The 17,701-nt window shown below is 45.6% G+C and overlaps 4 protein-coding genes and 1 long non-coding RNA gene across 9 annotated transcripts in view; 4 read left to right on the forward strand and 1 right to left on the reverse strand.

Annotated features, from left to right (window-relative positions):
* Positions 1 to 1,710: 1,710 nt before the first annotated feature.
* On the forward strand, positions 1,711 to 8,156 carry LOC114067359. Its single transcript, XR_003573383.1, has 3 exons — positions 1,711 to 1,864; positions 6,665 to 6,668; positions 8,146 to 8,156. It is a non-coding gene; the product is annotated as an uncharacterized LOC114067359 (long non-coding RNA).
* On the forward strand, positions 4,177 to 6,933 carry GDF9 (growth differentiation factor 9). The gene is made up of 2 exons (XM_027902724.1): positions 4,177 to 4,616; positions 5,718 to 6,933. Exons 1-2 carry the CDS (start codon positions 4,187 to 4,189, stop codon positions 6,662 to 6,664), a joined length of 1,377 nt encoding a protein of 458 aa, XP_027758525.1. The 5' UTR covers positions 4,177 to 4,186; the 3' UTR covers positions 6,665 to 6,933.
* Positions 8,157 to 9,791: 1,635 nt separating the features above from the next.
* LOC114066901 (cytochrome b-c1 complex subunit 8) lies at positions 9,792 to 10,749 on the forward strand. The gene is made up of 2 exons (XM_027901965.1): positions 9,792 to 10,012; positions 10,536 to 10,749. The coding sequence occupies exons 1-2, from the start codon at positions 9,859 to 9,861 to the stop codon at positions 10,628 to 10,630; spliced, it is 249 nt and encodes an 82-aa protein (XP_027757766.1). The 5' UTR covers positions 9,792 to 9,858; the 3' UTR covers positions 10,631 to 10,749.
* A 2,207-nt stretch (positions 10,750 to 12,956) lies between these two features.
* Positions 12,957 to 17,701, reverse strand: part of AFF4 (AF4/FMR2 family member 4) — a 54,333-nt gene continuing 49,588 nt past the window's right edge. The window contains exons 22-23 of one of the 5 annotated variants that reach the window (XM_027901985.1): positions 17,254 to 17,416; positions 13,241 to 13,331 (exon numbers count right to left, since the gene is read on the reverse strand). In XM_027901985.1, coding sequence (XP_027757786.1) covers positions 13,325 to 13,331; positions 17,254 to 17,416 — 170 coding nt within the window. In that variant the 3' untranslated portion in view covers positions 13,241 to 13,324. Of the gene's footprint in view, positions 13,332 to 17,212; positions 17,636 to 17,701 lie in introns of those variants that run through there. The other 4 variants (XR_003573266.1, XM_027902001.1, XM_027901976.1 and 1 more) reach the window with 4 other exon arrangements.
* LEAP2 (liver enriched antimicrobial peptide 2) lies at positions 15,102 to 17,177 on the forward strand. The gene is made up of 3 exons (XM_027902027.1): positions 15,102 to 15,219; positions 15,669 to 15,802; positions 16,908 to 17,177. The coding sequence occupies exons 1-3, from the start codon at positions 15,163 to 15,165 to the stop codon at positions 16,942 to 16,944; spliced, it is 228 nt and encodes a 75-aa protein (XP_027757828.1). The 5' UTR covers positions 15,102 to 15,162; the 3' UTR covers positions 16,945 to 17,177.

The following is a 17,701-nucleotide window of genomic DNA, read 5'->3' on the forward strand; positions in this document are numbered from 1 at the left end:
AGAGCTGAAGCCAGGATGCTCTGGGATGCTGCCAGTGTTGGTATCAACCAGACTGATGTTTTTGTTGTGGATTCCTGTTCTGGCCCAGCCAGGACCGTGCACAGGGCCTGGGACAGGCGTGTGCCTGACAGCAGGGCTCCAGATCCCACCCTGCAGCTCTCCAGCCAGTGAATAATTTCTGCTCAGTGCAAACCATCAGCTGATTGAGAGCACAGAGGAATTGTCATTCTTCACTCTGCCTGAATTCATCCTTCTCAGAGCTGTTGAGGTTTATTTTTAAGCTTTCCCCTGTGCTTGCTTTTGGAACATGATGGGAACGGATGTAAGGTAAAAATGAAGTATGTACACAGTTTGCTTTGTGAGGTGGGACCAGTTCAGATGCTCATGGGAGGAGTGGGAATGTTTGGCTGAGGAAGCACAGGGCTGTTTTTGTGCTGTGCCAATACTCCTGTAGAGCTCCTGCAGAGCCAGCGCCTCAGCTCCCTGACACTCTGTGACGTTCCCTGCCATTGAACAACCTTCAGGAGAGCAATCCTCCTTCCCAAACCCAAAGTCATCACTGGAAATTTCACTGGGAAAAAGGTTGTTTTCAGAAAACCTGCCATAGGTAGGGACAGACCCAGACACTGCTCCAGTGGCTGCTCTTCCCTGGGGCAGCTCTGGTGATGGGTCAAATATGAATGAACACTTTTTGCCTGTTTCAATAAGGTTTGGAGGAACCCAGTTCCTGTATAGGGCCTCTCCTGCCTGGGTGTGGACCAAAAGGCTCCAGGCACTGCAGGTGCAAAGATCTTTCCTCAGATTTCTTATGAAACCAGATGAAAACTTCCTGTAGGGTTTGCCACGGTGCCAGTCGGATTGGCCTGGGAAGCCACATTGTTTCACTCAGATACCAATGGCGTTGGAAAGAAAAATACCATTATCTTCTGGTTGTCCTGACCCTGCCCCATGGCAGCTGGGATGGGTGTGAAACAGGCCAGGGATGACATGGTTCTTGAACACACAGGAGTCCTGCCAGGAAACTCCATGTGTGACCAGGGAATTCACAGTCATGGGTGATTCTGAGCCCAGATCTGCAGTATGTTGAAGGCAGCAAGAGCCTGACCTAGTTCGTCAGCATGGGGAGAGGCAGTGCTGGGAAGCTCCTGCCAGGCAGATGGAAAATATGTCTGTGCTGCACGGCCAAGCCGAGCTGCTCTGGGGTCCCAGACAGCTCTGCTGGAGAACATGCTTGGCAGCACACTGTGTTAAACAAATAAACTGCCCGTGCACAGGGAATCAGAGCAGCCCTGAGACTCATTTCTCAGTGCATTTTGCTTCAGAGAGACATTGCAGGGTAGCACTAGGAGAGATCATGTCCAATCCGCGCTGCTCTGTAGCAGAAGCCTCCCTGCCGAGGGTCTCTCAGGGATCCCAGGGAAGGCTGGTTGCTGCAGTGCAGGGAGCTGGCTCAGGCTGACAGCCCTCCTTGCACAGCTCTCAGTGGGGAATGGAGAAGGGGTTGAACGATGCAGAGACCAGCCTTACTCATCAATCCCAAAGTCAAACATCCTGACAGCGAGGTGAAGACGTGGCAGATGGTAAAGTACCTGATAAAGGAACAAAAACATGAAAGTACTCACAACTTATCCAAAGCTGCACAGTTGGCCTGGACACTTCTGACTGACAGCCCAGAACTTTATACTATAAAAGCTCAGTCTCACTTTTTAACAGAGGATCTTCCAACACACCCCTTCTTGGAGTGTGTGCGGAGATTCCTCCCTGGAGTGGGGACACCCCTCAAGGTCGCTCCTCAAGGCTGAGCCAAAGAGATTTGCCCATGGTCATTGGTCTGGGTGAGTAACATCAACCTCTATTTAATAATGTGCTAGCTTTAATACAATTGATTCAATATAATTCCTTCAGTTTTGCTTCAAAAATAGTGCACTATACTACACAATAGTTATAGCTACCTATACTATGAACAATTCTGATTAAGATCTCTTAGTCTAAACATTACCTTAATAAATCCCCCTTTTTTATATATATATATCTAGTTTGCCATCTTTAATCCCGTGGGACAAAGTGGTATAGAGGTTAAATTATACCTGTATAACCCTTTAGGCACAAACCATAGACCAAGTCCAGGGCTAAGACTAGATCCTGCCCTCAGGCTCCTCTCTGAGGGATAGATTAGGAAGCCAGAGAGCCCTTTCTGCACGCTGTAGCTCATTAGGGTCTTCCCTAATAAACTTTGTCTGAAGCTCCCACTGTGCCCATGGGCTGCCTAAAAGGTGGGTAACTGCCCCAGGACAGCAGGTCTGTGTCCCAGTGAGGGAGGATTTCTCCTCACTTACTTTCTGAGCACTACTCATTTCATTGTTAGGTACTGACCTTGCAACCAAATAAAATAATTCAGCAAATGCCAAAACAGCTGCAGTTCACCCAGAGGCTGCAGGCAGCCAAAAATACAGCCTTCCCATGGCATTGGGCAATACCAACGGAAAATTGCTCCTCATCAAAGATGAGTGTAGGCGCTTTGGGTGTTTTTTGGGAGATACTAATTGGAGGGAAGAAATGTTTTTTCTACCCAACAGGCCTCCAGTCCTAGTGCGGGATGGTGATTTGAGTAGTTTTTATTGCCCTGCCTAAAAGGAGTTTAGAAGTCTGTAATCAGTCTACAGAGAGTGATTGTCCCTCTCCAAAAGCCCCCATAAAAATGAGTCAAATCTCTGTTTAAACTTAAAGGATGCCCTTGAGACTGTTAGCTCTGCTTAGGATCTGCAGCCCTAACCCATTAAGATAAAAATAAATAGAGCTTATTTTAGGAAGATGAAAGTGGGAACCAACCCAAGCACCAGTGAGCCACTGCCAGCACAGAGAAGATGTGTAAAGTTTGGGGTTTTTTCCTCTGTTCCAAGCACCTTCAAATTCAAAATTAAATTCAGCAACCTTTTTGGCTCGCCACAACCTGTCCAGGTGTCAAGTAACAGAGTTAAATAAGAAAAGACTTCTGAAAATGCCTTGTATTTCCCAAAACCACAAAAAACTCCAGACCTTCTGCTCTGGGGTCTGTAGCATCAGCAGCAGCAATCACAGTCCATGGGGACATGGGCAGCACTTGTTCAAGCCAGGAAAGCCCGTGATAAATGTCTGGAAAAATAACACATCTGGAGTACAGCAGGTTACCTGCCCTGTTTGTTGCTTGAAGTAACAGCAAGCTCTCTCCATCTTTCTCAGGTCTTATTCTTCAGGGCTTTCTTTGCTCCCCAGCTTGTAAACAAGAGCTTCCCACACAGGAAAATACATCAGGAAAGCTGAAAGAGATAATAACAAGCTCAGCAAACTCAGTTTTCCACATCAGCACATCAAGGCAAGAGAAAGAACATCCAATATAGGATTCTAGTTTCCTAGTTTTTAAATTAGCTTGCTCCAAATATTTTCTTCCTCTCTTCTGAAAAAAAGGAAAGGGAGAACTCTTGCAATCCTGCCTGCAGGTTTCTGAAGAGGAGGGGGAAAAAACTCCAACAAACAAAAATCCCAACCAAGTTCTACCTACTTATCTACATTTTTTTCACCGAATCTTCCTAGACACCTACAGTATCTAAAATGTATTTGACTATGTTGTATGACTTCAAATTATACCTAAATTAGGCTACTTATAAGATGTTCTCAAAGCACCAGATCACTGGCTCCAACCTTCTTTGCAAACAAAAAGCACATACAAGGCTTCACCACAACTTCCTATCAAGTCAGCAGCTGGGGAATGGGTCCTTCAGCTCAGAGTAGGTGAAAGTTATTCCACCAGCACATGAAGAGAGGCCAAAGGTCAAGAGCAGTAATATTTAGCTTTATATATCCCTGCAAATAAGCCAGGATTAATTAGACCAGGCAACACTAAGGCCTCCCTGGCTCCCTCTGTGGGCTGGCACTCACTCCCATCCTGTAATTTCCCATGTGAAAAAGGTTAACTCAGAATTAGGGTCTCGTTTACAATAAGCTTTCAGGGGCCACAGCTCATGCCCAATTGCAAATGAGCTTGTGGTTTTGGGAGCCAGCTGCAGATCTTTCTCTTTGCTTTCTAATCAGAAAGAAACCTCCCTCCCATTCCACAGCTGCAACATATATAAGGGATCGGGCTCAGGCACTCTTGTTTTTCCTTGGATATTTTAGGGGAAGTGTATTTTTGGCTGCAGCCCTAAAGAGCATGGAGAGTACTTGGAGAATTTGTGTTTGTTTCTGCTGCTGCCTGCCCTGGCTCTCTGCTGGCATCCAGTGCTCCCCCCACTCCAGGGGCCGTGGGGGTTCAGACAAGGCCCCTGCTTTTTTGGAAGCTCCTGGGGGTGCTGCCAGCGAGCTCAATCCAGTGTTGCAGCTGCCCCAAGGTGCCAGGCAGGGTTATGCCCCCCTGCCTCCCCTCCTCAAGGTGCTGTCTGACCAGGGCCCCCGGAGCTGGGACAGTGAGGTCCCCAGGCTGCAGCCGGACTCCAGGGCCCTACGCTACATGAAGAGGCTCTATAAGATGTCGGCCACCAAGGAGGGGATCCCCAAGGCCCACAAAGGCCACCTCTACAACACCGTCCGACTTTTCACTCCGTGTTTGGAATGCAGGCACCGCCACAGGGACCTGGTGAAAGGTAGGTGTGCAGTGACCTGGATTGTAAAGGTTAAATGGGGTTTTTCTGTGTGTTCAGCGCTTGCAGCACGGTACAAAAATAGCTCACTTCTTTAGAGCTGTTGCTATTTTAATCCTTAGGGCTGTTCTCCTAAACTGTAGGAGTTTTTCATAACCTACTTTTCCTTGAATGGCATTAGGTACAGACTTCACAGTTTGGGAAATACCACACAAATGGTATGTGCAAGATGATACTCGTGTGTCAGGCTGACTCATCTTATCATGAATCAGAGAAAGCAACAGTCAGGTTTAAGAAAAGTGGAAAAAATGCCTAGGCATAATGGGCAACACACTTCCTTTTACTGCCTGTCTTGGTTTTGCTTTTTTTTTTTTTTTCAAAAAACCCACAGCACTCGAAGGAGACTTGTATCAAACTGCTGGAACCCATTGCCAGAAGGCTCCTCTCCATGCCTTGTACATTTGCTAGGGAAGAATCACAACCAGAATCTGTGAATAACCTGAAGGGAGGAGTAGAATTACTTGTAAATCAGGCTCAGGACTGAAACTAGGATGGCTAGACATTCTGGTAACTTAAGCTTTCACAGTATTCTTAAATGAGGGCTGGTCACAAGAACAGCACCCAGAAGTCCTTGGCCATTAATTCTACTTAAGTGACTGCCGATAGGTGATCTGAGTTCTCCTGACTTGGATTTTTCGCTAAAAAGACAGATAACCACAAACATCATACTCATTGTACTTCAGCACAGGAAACAGCACTTCAAGATGGAGTTCATGGTTTGTATCATCTGGAGTGCCTTGCTCCTGTTTCCCCATACCAGCACTAAACAGACAGCTGCTGAATTCCTCCTATACTGTTTCTTTCAATGAAATGAATCCTAATAGCTCTTAAAACTATGGGTTTTCTTGGGCTTGTTGTAATTTCTTGACTTTTATGTCCCTTTTATGGCCCCAAGTAGATATTCCATGTCATAAACGTAAGGGAGGGCATCTAAATTGGTTTCTTCTGCTGCTGAATCATTTCTACTTATCCACTGGTATAGTATTTATGCCTAGTGGAAAATTAAGATACTCTAACTCTACAGCATTCTGTTTCCCTTCCCAGGAGATGTTCACTCGGTGGATTTACTCTTCAACCTGGATCGTGTTACTGCTCTGGAGCACTTACTCAAGTCTGTCTTGCTTTATTCCTTTGACACATCTGTTCCCACTTCCTCTTCCATTACCTTCATATGCCATTTATCCATTAAGGAACATGATTCTGCCAGCCAAGTTTGTCCCAGCATTTCCCACTCTCTAGCTTTTAGCCTGCACTTTGAAGTTAGAAAACGGAAGTGGGTGGAGATTGATGTGACTTCTTTCCTCCAGCCTCTAATTGCTACGAATAGGAGGAATATCCATATGGCTGTGAACTTCACTTGCCTGATGGGTGACCCACAAAGGAGCACAAAACTAGAAAACCCTGTTAATGTGACACTGGTTCCCCCTTCCCTTCTTCTGTATCTGAATGACACCAGTGAACAAGCTTATCACGGGTGGAACTCACTTAGGCATGGGACGAAGAGTCCGGTGCGGGCCAGGCAAAGGAACAGCCCACTTGTGGATCCTACAGGTGACAAAGGGAATTCCCAGAGCAAAAGGGCCTCTCGACAGCGAAGGAATGAGAATCTGAAAGCAGCACCAGCAACTTCACCTTATAACTTGAGTGAATATTTCAAACAGTTTGTGTTCCCTCAAAACGAATGTGAGCTTCACAACTTCCGCCTCAGCTTTAGCCAGCTAAAATGGGACAAGTGGATCATCGCCCCGCACAGGTACAGCCCCCAGTACTGCCAGGGGGACTGTCCCCGGGCCGTGGGGCACAGGTACGGCTCTCCCGTGCACACCATGGTGCAGAACCTCATCTACGAGAAGCTGGACCCCTCTGTCCCCAAGCCCTCCTGCGTCCCAGCCGAGTACAGCCCGCTCAGCGTCCTCACCATCGAGCCTGACGGCTCCATCGTCTACAAGGAGTACGAGGACATGATTGCCACCAAGTGCACCTGTCGGTAGTGGTGTGCTCTGCTTTCACTCCAGTTTTGGGTATTTATGCATTCTCAAAGTATCTGTAATTATAATCCACTGAAGAGCATTGGTGTAACCTGATTGGGATTTAGCATGGAGTTGGCAGAAGGTGTTTACATCACAGCACTCATTTTTGTAGTCACTCAGCCTTTCTAGAATGTGCAATTAAATGTAAATAGTATCTTTTTATTGGGATAATTATGCATTTAAAACGTGGAAAAGGTTTCAACTATTAAATGTCTATTTTAAACTGCTTTCTTGTAGATTAAAAAGAAGGAATAAATGCCTATCACACATCCCCTAAAATCCAGTACCTTCTAGTCTGCCTCTCTACAGAAATCTTGTGAGTGTCATCTCCAGCAAATGTCTAGGAAGAGAAGAAAGTCTTTAATGTTAAAATTACTTCCTAAGCTTTATATTCTTTTTCCCTACCACATTCCAGCTCTTCCAAGCAAGAAGACATAAATTTTCCTCACAGTTCTGTAGAGTTATCAAGTTGTTTCTTTCTTTTCTTTTGTTGCACTCTTTAGGCTTTCTAAACAAAAAGGAGGGCAAGAATTTAAGGACAGCTGTGGGGTGACTTGTGAACACTTAAATCACTGAACTATATCAGTAAGGACCTGGCACCAATTGACAGGTGAGCTGCTAAAATCAGGAAGGCTTCATCTGGTTCAAGAATAAGAAACAGCTGTGCCTGGGGTAAGGGCACAGGATTGTCCATGAGGAAGCACACCACCACTGGCTTCTCAACTATGAAGAAATGTTCAAAAAGATTAAAAAAACACCCCCAGGCTTCTAAAAGCTTTAAATGAGCTTCTGTAAATTCTGTTCAACTGGTTTAGTGTTCTGAAATGTGGGGCCACAGTCTCATTCCTTCTTGCAATGAAACTGTAGGTAACAGTGCCTCAACCTGAGATGCTTTCACACCAAATTTTTGCTGTGATTGTTTTATTTTCTCCTCTTAGACTCTTCTAGTTTTAAGAATTGCATCAAAAAAGTTGGTTTCATACAGGGGACCCAAGCTAGGAGCGATTTAGTTGGGGTTTGCACACAGACACTCCCAGCTTTTGTTTGTTTGTTGGGTTTTTTTGGGTTTTGAGGTTGTTGGGGTTTTTTTTAAAGGCTGTGGAGCAGAACTGTCTTGTAAAATTTGAACTGCCTTTAAATTTGACTTGCTAAAACACTGACACATAAACACTGTAATTTTCTCTGCTAAGCCACCCAACCAGTCCCTAGCCTTAGATCCTGAGCTATGCAATTCCAGAGGGCTGGGAATTCAGTCTGGCAGGGAAGGGATGTCCCTGAGGGGTTGGTGTGTGGTGTTATATTGCTGTGCTGGTTCACTTGGTCGCTGCGATCTGGTTGATGTCAGAGCGCTGGAGTGCTTTGGGGAGGTGCAACAGGCATAAATCTGCTGGAGAAGTGAGGTTCCTGCTGCAGGTTTCAGCCTGCAACTACTGATATTAAAGTTGGGTTAAATACCAAAAGCTCAAAGCAAATATCTTGATGTCACAAAGAAAACATTCTGGCCCCAAACAGCACTGTGGGTGGTTGGGTGAACTCAGGTTGTGTCACCCCTCTCTGATCCCTTCAAACTGTGGGAATTCAGCTTTGCCAGCCTGCCACGGTGGTGAATAAATTATTTCCTGATGCAAATGGAAAAGGCAATTTCAGATGGAGGAACCCCAGGTTTGAGTTAGTGACAGGCATCTGCAGAAAAGTAGGACCTCAGCAACAGAGTAAAGGTCAAGACCTGCTCTCTAGAGAGGATTTAGGTAAATGCAGCACTCCAAGTTTTCAGGGATACACATGCTGATAATCCCACTGTCTAATATATTCCAATAATCCTAACAGATTCTGATAATGCCATTAATGTGAAAGATGTTTAATGTATTCTAATAATAAGCATGTATAATATATTCTAATAAATCTAATATCTTCCAATAATGTTGAACATGTCTAACATATTCTGTGATATATATTCTAACAATTCCTAAAACATTCTAATATTAGTTCAAATAATTTAAAATATTTCTAATATAGTCTAATAATTCTAATAATAAACTCAGGGATGTGGAAGATATTTAAGATATTCTAATAATTCTTCCAATAATGTGGAGGATGACTAATATATTGTAATAATCCTATTATATTATAACAATCGCCCTAATAATGTTGAATATATGGATTATATTCTAATAATAATTTCAATAGTATTGAATATGTCTAATATATTTTAATAATTCTAATATCTATAATTTTGATGTCTAATATACTCTATTAATAATTCAAATGTTAAAAGTATCTAATATAGTATAATAATTCTAATATAGAAGAATAATAAATTCAGTTATGTGGAGGATGCTTAATATATTCTAATAATCAGTCCATTAATGTGGAAGCTGTCTAATACCTTCTTATAATTTTAATATATTGTAGTACTAATTTCAGTAAGGTTGATATCCGATCTATTCCATTAATAATTCTAATAATAATATGAAATAAGTTTAATACAGTCTAACAATTCTAATATATTCGATTAGCAATTCCAATAGTATTGAAGATGTCGAATATAGTCTAGTAGTAATTTCAGTGATGTGGAGATGTCTCATATATTCTATTAACAATTCCAGTAGTGTTTATGTTGTTCATTGCAGGGGGGGGGGGTTGTTGACTACTTAACCTTTAAAAGCCTTTTCCACCCCAAACTATTCCATGATTCTACGATGTTACGCCTCAAACCCTCTCGCTGTAGCATTAAATCTCCACAGTACCCACACAAAAGTGGCTTTTTCTCCGACATTTACTTATTTTTGGCACTTCGGCGAATTTTACGCCCTGAGGCGCTGCCGCCCCCCACTCCCCCCTCACAGCGCCGGTGCTCCGTTTGACCTCCCTCCTCTCAGGGCAGCATCCATTTATTACACACGGAACTTACTACAGACATCGCTTATTACCCGCTGGATTCTTTGCAAGCACCACTTATCGCAAACACACTTCATTACAAGCACCACGTACTACAAACAGAGCGCGCAGCTCGCGGCTCGGCAGCGGCGCCAGCAGGGGGCGCAGCGCTGAGGGGCCGCCATGGCCCCCGCCCGCCCCGGAAGGCGAAAGCGGCGCCGAGGCCGTTCCGGGTCGTGCGGCGGCCATTGCGCGGTGACCGAGGGGACACCGCGGCCATGGGCAAGCACTTCGGCAACCTGGCCCGGGTGCGGCATGTCATCACCTACAGCCTCTCGCCCTTCGAGCAGCGCGCCATCCCCAACGTCTTCTCGCACGGCGTCCCCAACGTGATGCGCCGCTTCTCCTCGCAGGTGTTGAAGGTGGTGCCCCGTGAGTACAGCGGGGGATTCCCCCCCCTCTTTGTGCCCCCTTGGCAGCGTAAATCTGGGGAGGGGGGGATGTGGGGCTGGTGGGGAAGATGGTGGGTTTGTGGGACGCTGTGTTTTGTCTCAGGAGGTCGGTGCAGTGCGGTGCCCCCACATTGTGAATATCCCCTTATTCCATTGTCCCCTCCCTTCAGTGTCCCTGTATGGTGAATATCCCCTTATTCCAGTACCCCTTACAACAGTGTCCCGTTATAGAAGTGTCCCCTCATTGCATCGAATGTCCCCTTGTTGTGAATTGTCCCCCTGTTGCAGTGTCCCCTCATTGCAGTCTCCCCAGTATTGCAGTGTTCTGTCATTGCAGTGACCCCTCATTTTAGTGTCCCCTTATTTCAGTGTCCTCTCATTGTAGTGTCCTTTTATTTTCTGCGTCTCCTTATTCCACTGTCCCTGTGTTGTGATTGCCCCGTTATAGCAGTGTCCCCTCATTCCCATGTCCCCTGATTGTGCCTGTCCTCTCTCCCTCCCAGCCCTTGCAGTCGGATACCTCATTTATTCCTGGGGGATGCAGGAGTTTGAGCGGTTGAAGAGGAAGAACCCGGCCGACTACGAGCACGACCAGTGACCACATGGCCCCGGAGCTCATTCCCGCACTGTTACGGACCTGCTGTGCTTGTTCCCGTGGCCAGAGGGGATTAACAGGGAGATAAGTCTTGTCTAATAAATTGTAACTTTGCCCCATGACTTTGTGTGAAATCTGTGTCTTAAGCTGTTTAAGGTGAGGAGCATCAAATCCCTTGTCTGGTTCTCTCTGTACAGGCAGATAATCAGGCTTAAGTTCCATGTGCTCGGATGTTTTTATTGTACAGCGCTTCCAGCCTTTGTGATTCCTGTTTCTTTGAAATATTCTTCGATATAAAGTGCAGCGAGGGCTGGTTTGAAATGACAACTCCTTGTTCTGTTTATTTTCCCATCACTGGCTGCTGTTTTTCCTCCAGCCTTGAGATCTGTGAAAAACAAACATTCCCTGATTTAGCATTGATTAAAAGCTGGATGAGCTGGACAGTGGCTCGGGATTGGGGATGGACCCTGACCTCTCTCTTCACTGGAGCCCCGGCCAGAAGATGAGGGGGAACAGGAACAAGCTGCACCAGGAGAGGTTTCATCTCCCTGTAACAAAGGAATTTTTTCCAGTGAGAACAATCAGTCCCTGGAACACCTTGCCCAGGATGAGGGGGAGGCCCCAGGGAAGATTTCAGGAGGTAACTGGATGGGGTGCCAGGTAACCTCATGTGGGCTCCCTTCCAACAAAATGCTGGGCTAGCTGATCTTTCAAGGTCCGTTCCAACCTGGGCTGTTCTCTGATCCTGTGATTCCACTTACCTAGTTATATTAATGTTAATTATGTGATTAACTACACTGTGATATCTGATTATTGTTAATGGGCTGCGTTAGAACCTTCTTGAGCACTACAGGGAGAAACACAACGGATAAACGCCTGCAGATGATTAAAAACCAGCCGCAAGTAGCGAAGTCACTTAAATAGGTGACAAATTCACCCTGTGGCTCTGAGCATAGAAACAAGCCCCACTGTTTGAAGTCCAGAACACTCGGCTGGTTCCTTTATCCGAATTTTTTCCTTCCAGTGTTCCGCTGACTGCCTCAAGCTCCCGCCCTACACAGAGCAACACGTTGCTGTGCTATTCCTGGAGCTGTACTGGGAGTTTATCTTATCTGCAGGGCAGCAATGACGTTTGTATGAGTTTCTCCACGTGCTCCAGGATGGGAGACAAAGATGCTCAGGCTCTCACTGCAGGAAGCTGGGGGGATGGAATTTTAAGAGGTCAGTGTTTGAGTATTTTGGGGCTTGTAACATATACTTAAAGAGCACGCGAGACTAAGCTCAGTCTCCTGTGTATCCTCCAAGCACAGCCTGAGGTTGGCATAAACTGCAGTAAAACCGGTCAGCCAGCGCTGCAAGTGTTGGCAAAAATATTCTGTGCTTAAATTTACCTGCAGTTTGGTTCATTGGTATTTCTAGGCTGCTTAAGCAAGCAGGGAGCGTGCTGTGGGAGCTGGCAGAGATGTCTAGAGGCAGATTTATAGAATCATAGAATAGCCTGGGTTGAAAAGGACCTTAAAGCTCATCCCATTCCAATACCCTGCCATGGGCAGGAACACCTTCCACTATTCCAAGTTGCTCCAAGCCCCATCCAGCCTTGTCTTGAACACTTCCCAGGATGGGGCAGCCACAGCTTCTCTGGGCAACCTGTGCCAGGGCTTCACCACCCTCACAGAGAAGAATTTCTTCCTAACATCCAACCTAACCCTGCCCTCTGCCAGTATGAAGCCATTTCCCCTTGTGCCGTCACTGTCTACCTGTGTAAAATATCCCTCTCCCTCGTTTTTACAAGCCCCCTTAAAGCACTGGAAGGAGATAGTTATTCAGAACTTTCTGTCCTGCCCACTGAGCCTCCGAGAGCACCGGAGCAGCTGCTGGGTGGCCTCAGTGACAGCCCCTGTGAAGTTGTGCTCAGTAAACACTTGGTTTTCACTGTGTTGTCTCACAGCTCTGCCAAAGGCCAGCAGTCCCTGGGGCTCTCACGAGGTCCCTGCCCCTGCTCACAGACAGCTGAACTGTGTCTGCACCAGGTGCCAGACAAATGTAAACGGGGGCACCGGCACGGCGGCCACGTGCTGGCCCCGGGGTGGCTCAGCCCGTGCCAGGGTCAGCCCTGAGCTGCAGGGTCAGCACCCAGCTCCAGGCCAGGCCTCTGCACCTGCTGCTCTTCCACCTGTTGCTACCCTGCCCAGCCATCCTCTGACCCCTCCAAGCAACCTCCCCCTCGGATGCAGGGCCTGGATGTTCCCTGCGGGGATGGTTCCCCCTGCACCCACGGCACTGGCACCTGGGTCCCTGGGCATTTCAGAACCTCAGCAAGGCGCTCAAAAATTTTTCAGTCGTTGGTTTATTTTCATTCTCTCTTTGGTAACTGTTAGAAGGGGCAACAGAGCAACATCCCCTTTCTCACGTCTCTGCTGTGGGTTCTTACCAGCCTCCAGGACTTGTGGGCATGGAAACAGCTGGCTCAGTTTTGTCCTTTTTTCCCCAGTTTCTTGCACAGTTTGCTGCCTGACAGGCACATGTGGATGCTATTAGTGACCCGGAAGGACACACAACAATTTTGATGTATCATCACAAAGTACCAGCCTTACCCAGCCAAAAAATCTGAAAGATGACTTACAGAGTCATTCCTGTGCTTCCATGGATGAACTCAGGGCTACAGCTGCTGCCTTGTTCTCCCTTCTCTGTTGTACACTAGTGCCTAGTGGAAATAGCAGAAATTAGAACTCAGATGCATGTAAAGGAAGAATTTAATGGGAAAAATAATTGAGAAATTCCCAGCCGAATGTAAAAGGAACTTTTAAATTCAGCTACCTGACATGCCATGATTTACTGTCCCATTTCCTTCACAACATAAAATCCAGGAAGGAGAAATAATGAAAAATTTTGCTTCCTCCTCCCAGAGAAGCAAGACAAACAGGGCAGAGGAAGGAGTTTAAGAACCACCCTAGGAAAGGAAGAAATAATCCAATATTGGTTGTAGACAGCATGCTGGTTTTAAATAAAAAGGGGAGGTTTATTATTTATGTATTTATTAATAAAAAACTGGGAAGGTGTTTTTATTTAATCCCAGTGAAATTTGGGCTAAGGGGTAATCATCTGACAACATGGCATTATCTTAATCTAAGTCACTTGCCCTCCACGCTGGCACTTGTGCCTTCATATTAAGCAATCACAGAAATAGAGCCTGTGACATCCAGATCTGTATTTACAATTTAGCTAAAAGATAGTTCACTATTTTATACAATATCTTCCTACTTGAAGTAATTTAAAACATAACGTGTTCCAAAAATCCCGCACACTGACACAATTAAGTTGGAATTCTTTTTACATCACCCTGCAATCTCAAATGTCTTGACCTGACAGATTTGGGGCACATGGGACAGATGTGGGAGCCTGACAGAGCCTCAGACTGGCTTGGGTTGGAAGGGACCTTAAAGCTCATCCAGTTCCACCCCCTGCCTTGAGCAGGGACACTTCCACTAGACCAGATTGCTTCGAGCCCCATCCAACAAGATACACAAGATCTCACAGATGAGGAGACACAAACATTGGGACAAGTGGGAGAACTGTGTAAGCAGAGGATGACAGAGGAGATGAGAGGGAACAGCTCTGCTCAAACACTCTTTTCTCTGCTGTTGCAACCTCAGTCCACATTGAAAAAAAGTGAGATTCCTCTTAATGACAAACAGCCCATCCACATCCACGGGAGCTGCTGGCATTGTTTGGAAGCCCAATAGTAAGTGACAGACATGGAGACAGAGACAGCTCATCTGAGGAACCACAGTCCTGCCACATGGAGCACCTCAGCTCCAGACAGCCCTTGAGCAGCCTCTTCCAGTATCTATTTGGAGATGATTATCTTTAACACACCTCAGGATTCCTGGGAGAAGAGCTCTATGAGTTACTGCACATTTTACATTCCCAGACCCATCTGAGAAGTGTTACACCTGCTCTTTGAGCACCATGTGCCTGGAAAGGAAGGTTAAGCAATTTCCTTATGGTTCTTTCCTGTACCAAGAGCGAGAAGCAAATCAAAAGCACAATCCTTTGCTCCAAATAAGCTTGAGAAGACAACACTTGCCCCTGGCTGACAAACTCAGAGCAGCACACACTGTGAGTGGCACAGAAGTTAAATAAGGTTATGGCTTTTTGATCTTGACCATAATAATTTGGGCCAACACCCCTTTTGCTTGCAAATAGACCATGGAGTTCTGGTAATATGTTAGGTGGGCTTTAAAAAAAGGAACAGTTGGCACAATGGGTAAGGTGACCAGACAAAGTACAAGTGGAAGGGGAGTAAATCATTACCTCGAGAGACAGGCCTTGAACCAGATCACTTCAACAGATGTAGACTTAGCAATTCCCTCTTGCTCCAAACCGAACTTTGTTCCTGTAATAACTGGCAGCTGATGCAATGATAAGAGAATGAAGTCTATAAAAATCTAGCTGAAAGCCTGGGAAGTTCTCACTGAAGGTCTTCCTGCCTCCTCCACCCACGGCTGGTCGAAGTGACAGCTCACGCTGGGAAGATGCACTGGTGGAAAATGATGGCAGTCCTTTTGCTCTGCTCACTGCTGCTCAGCCAGGTAAAAAGAGACAACTACTGAAATATAGCTACTGAAATAAACAATTAGAAATAAACTATTTAAAGAGCTAATTCAAATGGACAGGAAGTTAATGAAAGCTGCTATGATTTGGATGGAGAACTGGCTGGAGCTAGAGGTGACAGTAGTGCTTTTTTAGAGGATTCAATGTCATAAAAATGAAGAGTAACTGCTTAGTGAATACTGGGCTACTCTGAGCCATAACTCAGCAAGCGATCCTGCCTTCCCTCCCAAGATTAAAAAACATTGTTAATTTTGGTACTTAGCTCTTTGGGGTTGGGCTACAAGCAATGCTTTAACAGAGTGTGCCACGATCTGAAGACTGGAAACAATTCAAGTGCTTCCCTTAATCTTAAGACATTGACCTCAGCATCAGAGCAACCACCTGCAGGTGCCTCGTGTGCTGACAGCCACTCCCGGCTCTGTTTCAGGCACACGGCATGTCCCTGCCCCAGTCCCGGGCGCCGCGGCAGCGGCGGATGACGCCCTTCTGGAGAGGAGTGTCCCTGAGACCCATCGGAGCCTCCTGCAGGGACAACAGCGAGTGCATCACCATGCTCTGCAGGTAACTCGGCCTGGGCAAGGCACCCCTTAATGCTGTGTGATGTAAAGGAAGTTCACACTTAGTCTCACCCAAACGGGATCCAGAGTTCACAAAAAAAGATACCAGGAACGGGGATGGGGCAACAGACTCAGACTCTTTTGTAAGCAGTGCAAACAGAGCAGAGTCCAAGTCCCTTGACTGCCAGTCTTAGTGCTTTCACTGCAACCCCAAATAACCTGGCTTTGCAAAAAGGAACAGAGGACTCCAGGCAGCTTTTAGGTAACTGTAGACCTTAAAATTAATCCTTCCTAAAGCCAATGCTGCTCACTTTAAAGCATGTATTAATTAAAAGTAAAAAAGCATGTATTAATTAGTATCTTACCCTAAATTAACCACTTTAAGGTGCTTACTAAGCTCATAGTTTAAAAGACAACTACAACATCAAACACCGTTTAGTTCTCATGAACGCTAGATGTGAGCAAATTGTCCAACTACATATAGTTGAATTTATAAATTGATTGGTTAAAATTCCTACTTAGTGACTAAAAGGTGATTTTGTGTGGCATCTGCAGTACATATATACCAGAAATCACAGACAATGTAGAACATTGCCACCTTCTACTATATGTGAATAGAAAAAATGAATAAATGTCCTATTATTAATAAATGATTATAAATAAGATTATTTCATATTCTATTATAAATAAATAGGATAAAAAGTAAATAGAACAAGGTGGTTGGGCTGCTATGCTGTGTTTGAAATGAATCACTGGGTTCTGCTGATTCCCAGAACTGAGCTGGATCAGCAGCTACAGGAAGGTGCAGACAGAACAAGACCCTGTGGACAGGACTGCAGTTCTGTACCATTTCTACACTGCACCTGATCCTATAGCCCTGGGCAACACACATTTTGGAGTTATGATGTAAAGCTAAGAACAGAATTAATCCACACAAACTGAGTGGAGTTAGAGGTGAACGCAGCATGCAGAGCTACCTGAGCCACCCTCCAGCACCGCTGGAACACCTGGGCACAGGGGGCACTGCCAAGGATGTACCTGGGCTGCCTGTCTGGGCCCAGCTCAGTGGCAGCCCCAGCTCTCAGTGCCTCATGATGTTTTTTTTCCAGGAAGAACCGCTGCCTCCTCACCACGGCCTCGGCGTGAGCTCACGATGACAACACCCCTCACTGTTACTGCTGACGGAGCTCCAAACTTGGGACCTATTTATTGACTGCTCAGGAGCTGGACAGTGACTCGAGCAATTAAATATAAACCATATTTAATACTTCTGTCACATGTGCTGATAAAAGGACTTCCAAGAGCTCAAGACCATCTCCTGCCGTGGCTGTGCCTCAGGATGCCTCTGGCCAAGCTCAATAAAAGGACTCTGCCTCTCCTGCTCGTTTGGTTTTTTGTAACGGTTCCTATTATTTATTTGAAGGTGTGAATTAAAATATATATTTAGCAAACCACCTTGGTTTTCCTTGTATCCTGTGAGCAGAGTGGATGGTGAGTGCAGAGCTGGTGCTCAAATCCAGCTGGACCTTTATCCTTCCACCTGGCAGGAGCATAAAGTAGATGAGGCTCCATCTCCTCAGTCTGACAGATGAACTCTTATCAGTGCTCAGATAAAGGCCTGTTAGAAAGAGGGAGCCAAACTGATAATACTGATAGCAATTTCAATATCCCAAATATATGTGATAACTGGAAGGAAAACTATTTACTTTTAATTACTTCTAATCAAATTTACTTAAATACATGTCCTAGATTGACTTTTGCCACTGACCTTACCTCCTATTTTAAAATAAATTGATCAAAATTGCTGGTTTGAGCTGCTGGATGTTAATTCAGAGGGCTGAACACAAAGCAAAGCACTTTGGATTAAATAAGAACACACTGGATGCTGCTTTTTGTTTGTTAC

The sequence above is a fragment of the Empidonax traillii genome, unplaced genomic scaffold, assembly GCF_003031625.1.
Source record: "Empidonax traillii isolate 1590-97213 ecotype Southwest subspecies unplaced genomic scaffold, ASM303162v1 scaffold22:size5013007, whole genome shotgun sequence".
In the NCBI taxonomy this organism is placed as follows: Eukaryota; Metazoa; Chordata; class Aves; order Passeriformes; family Tyrannidae; genus Empidonax; species Empidonax traillii.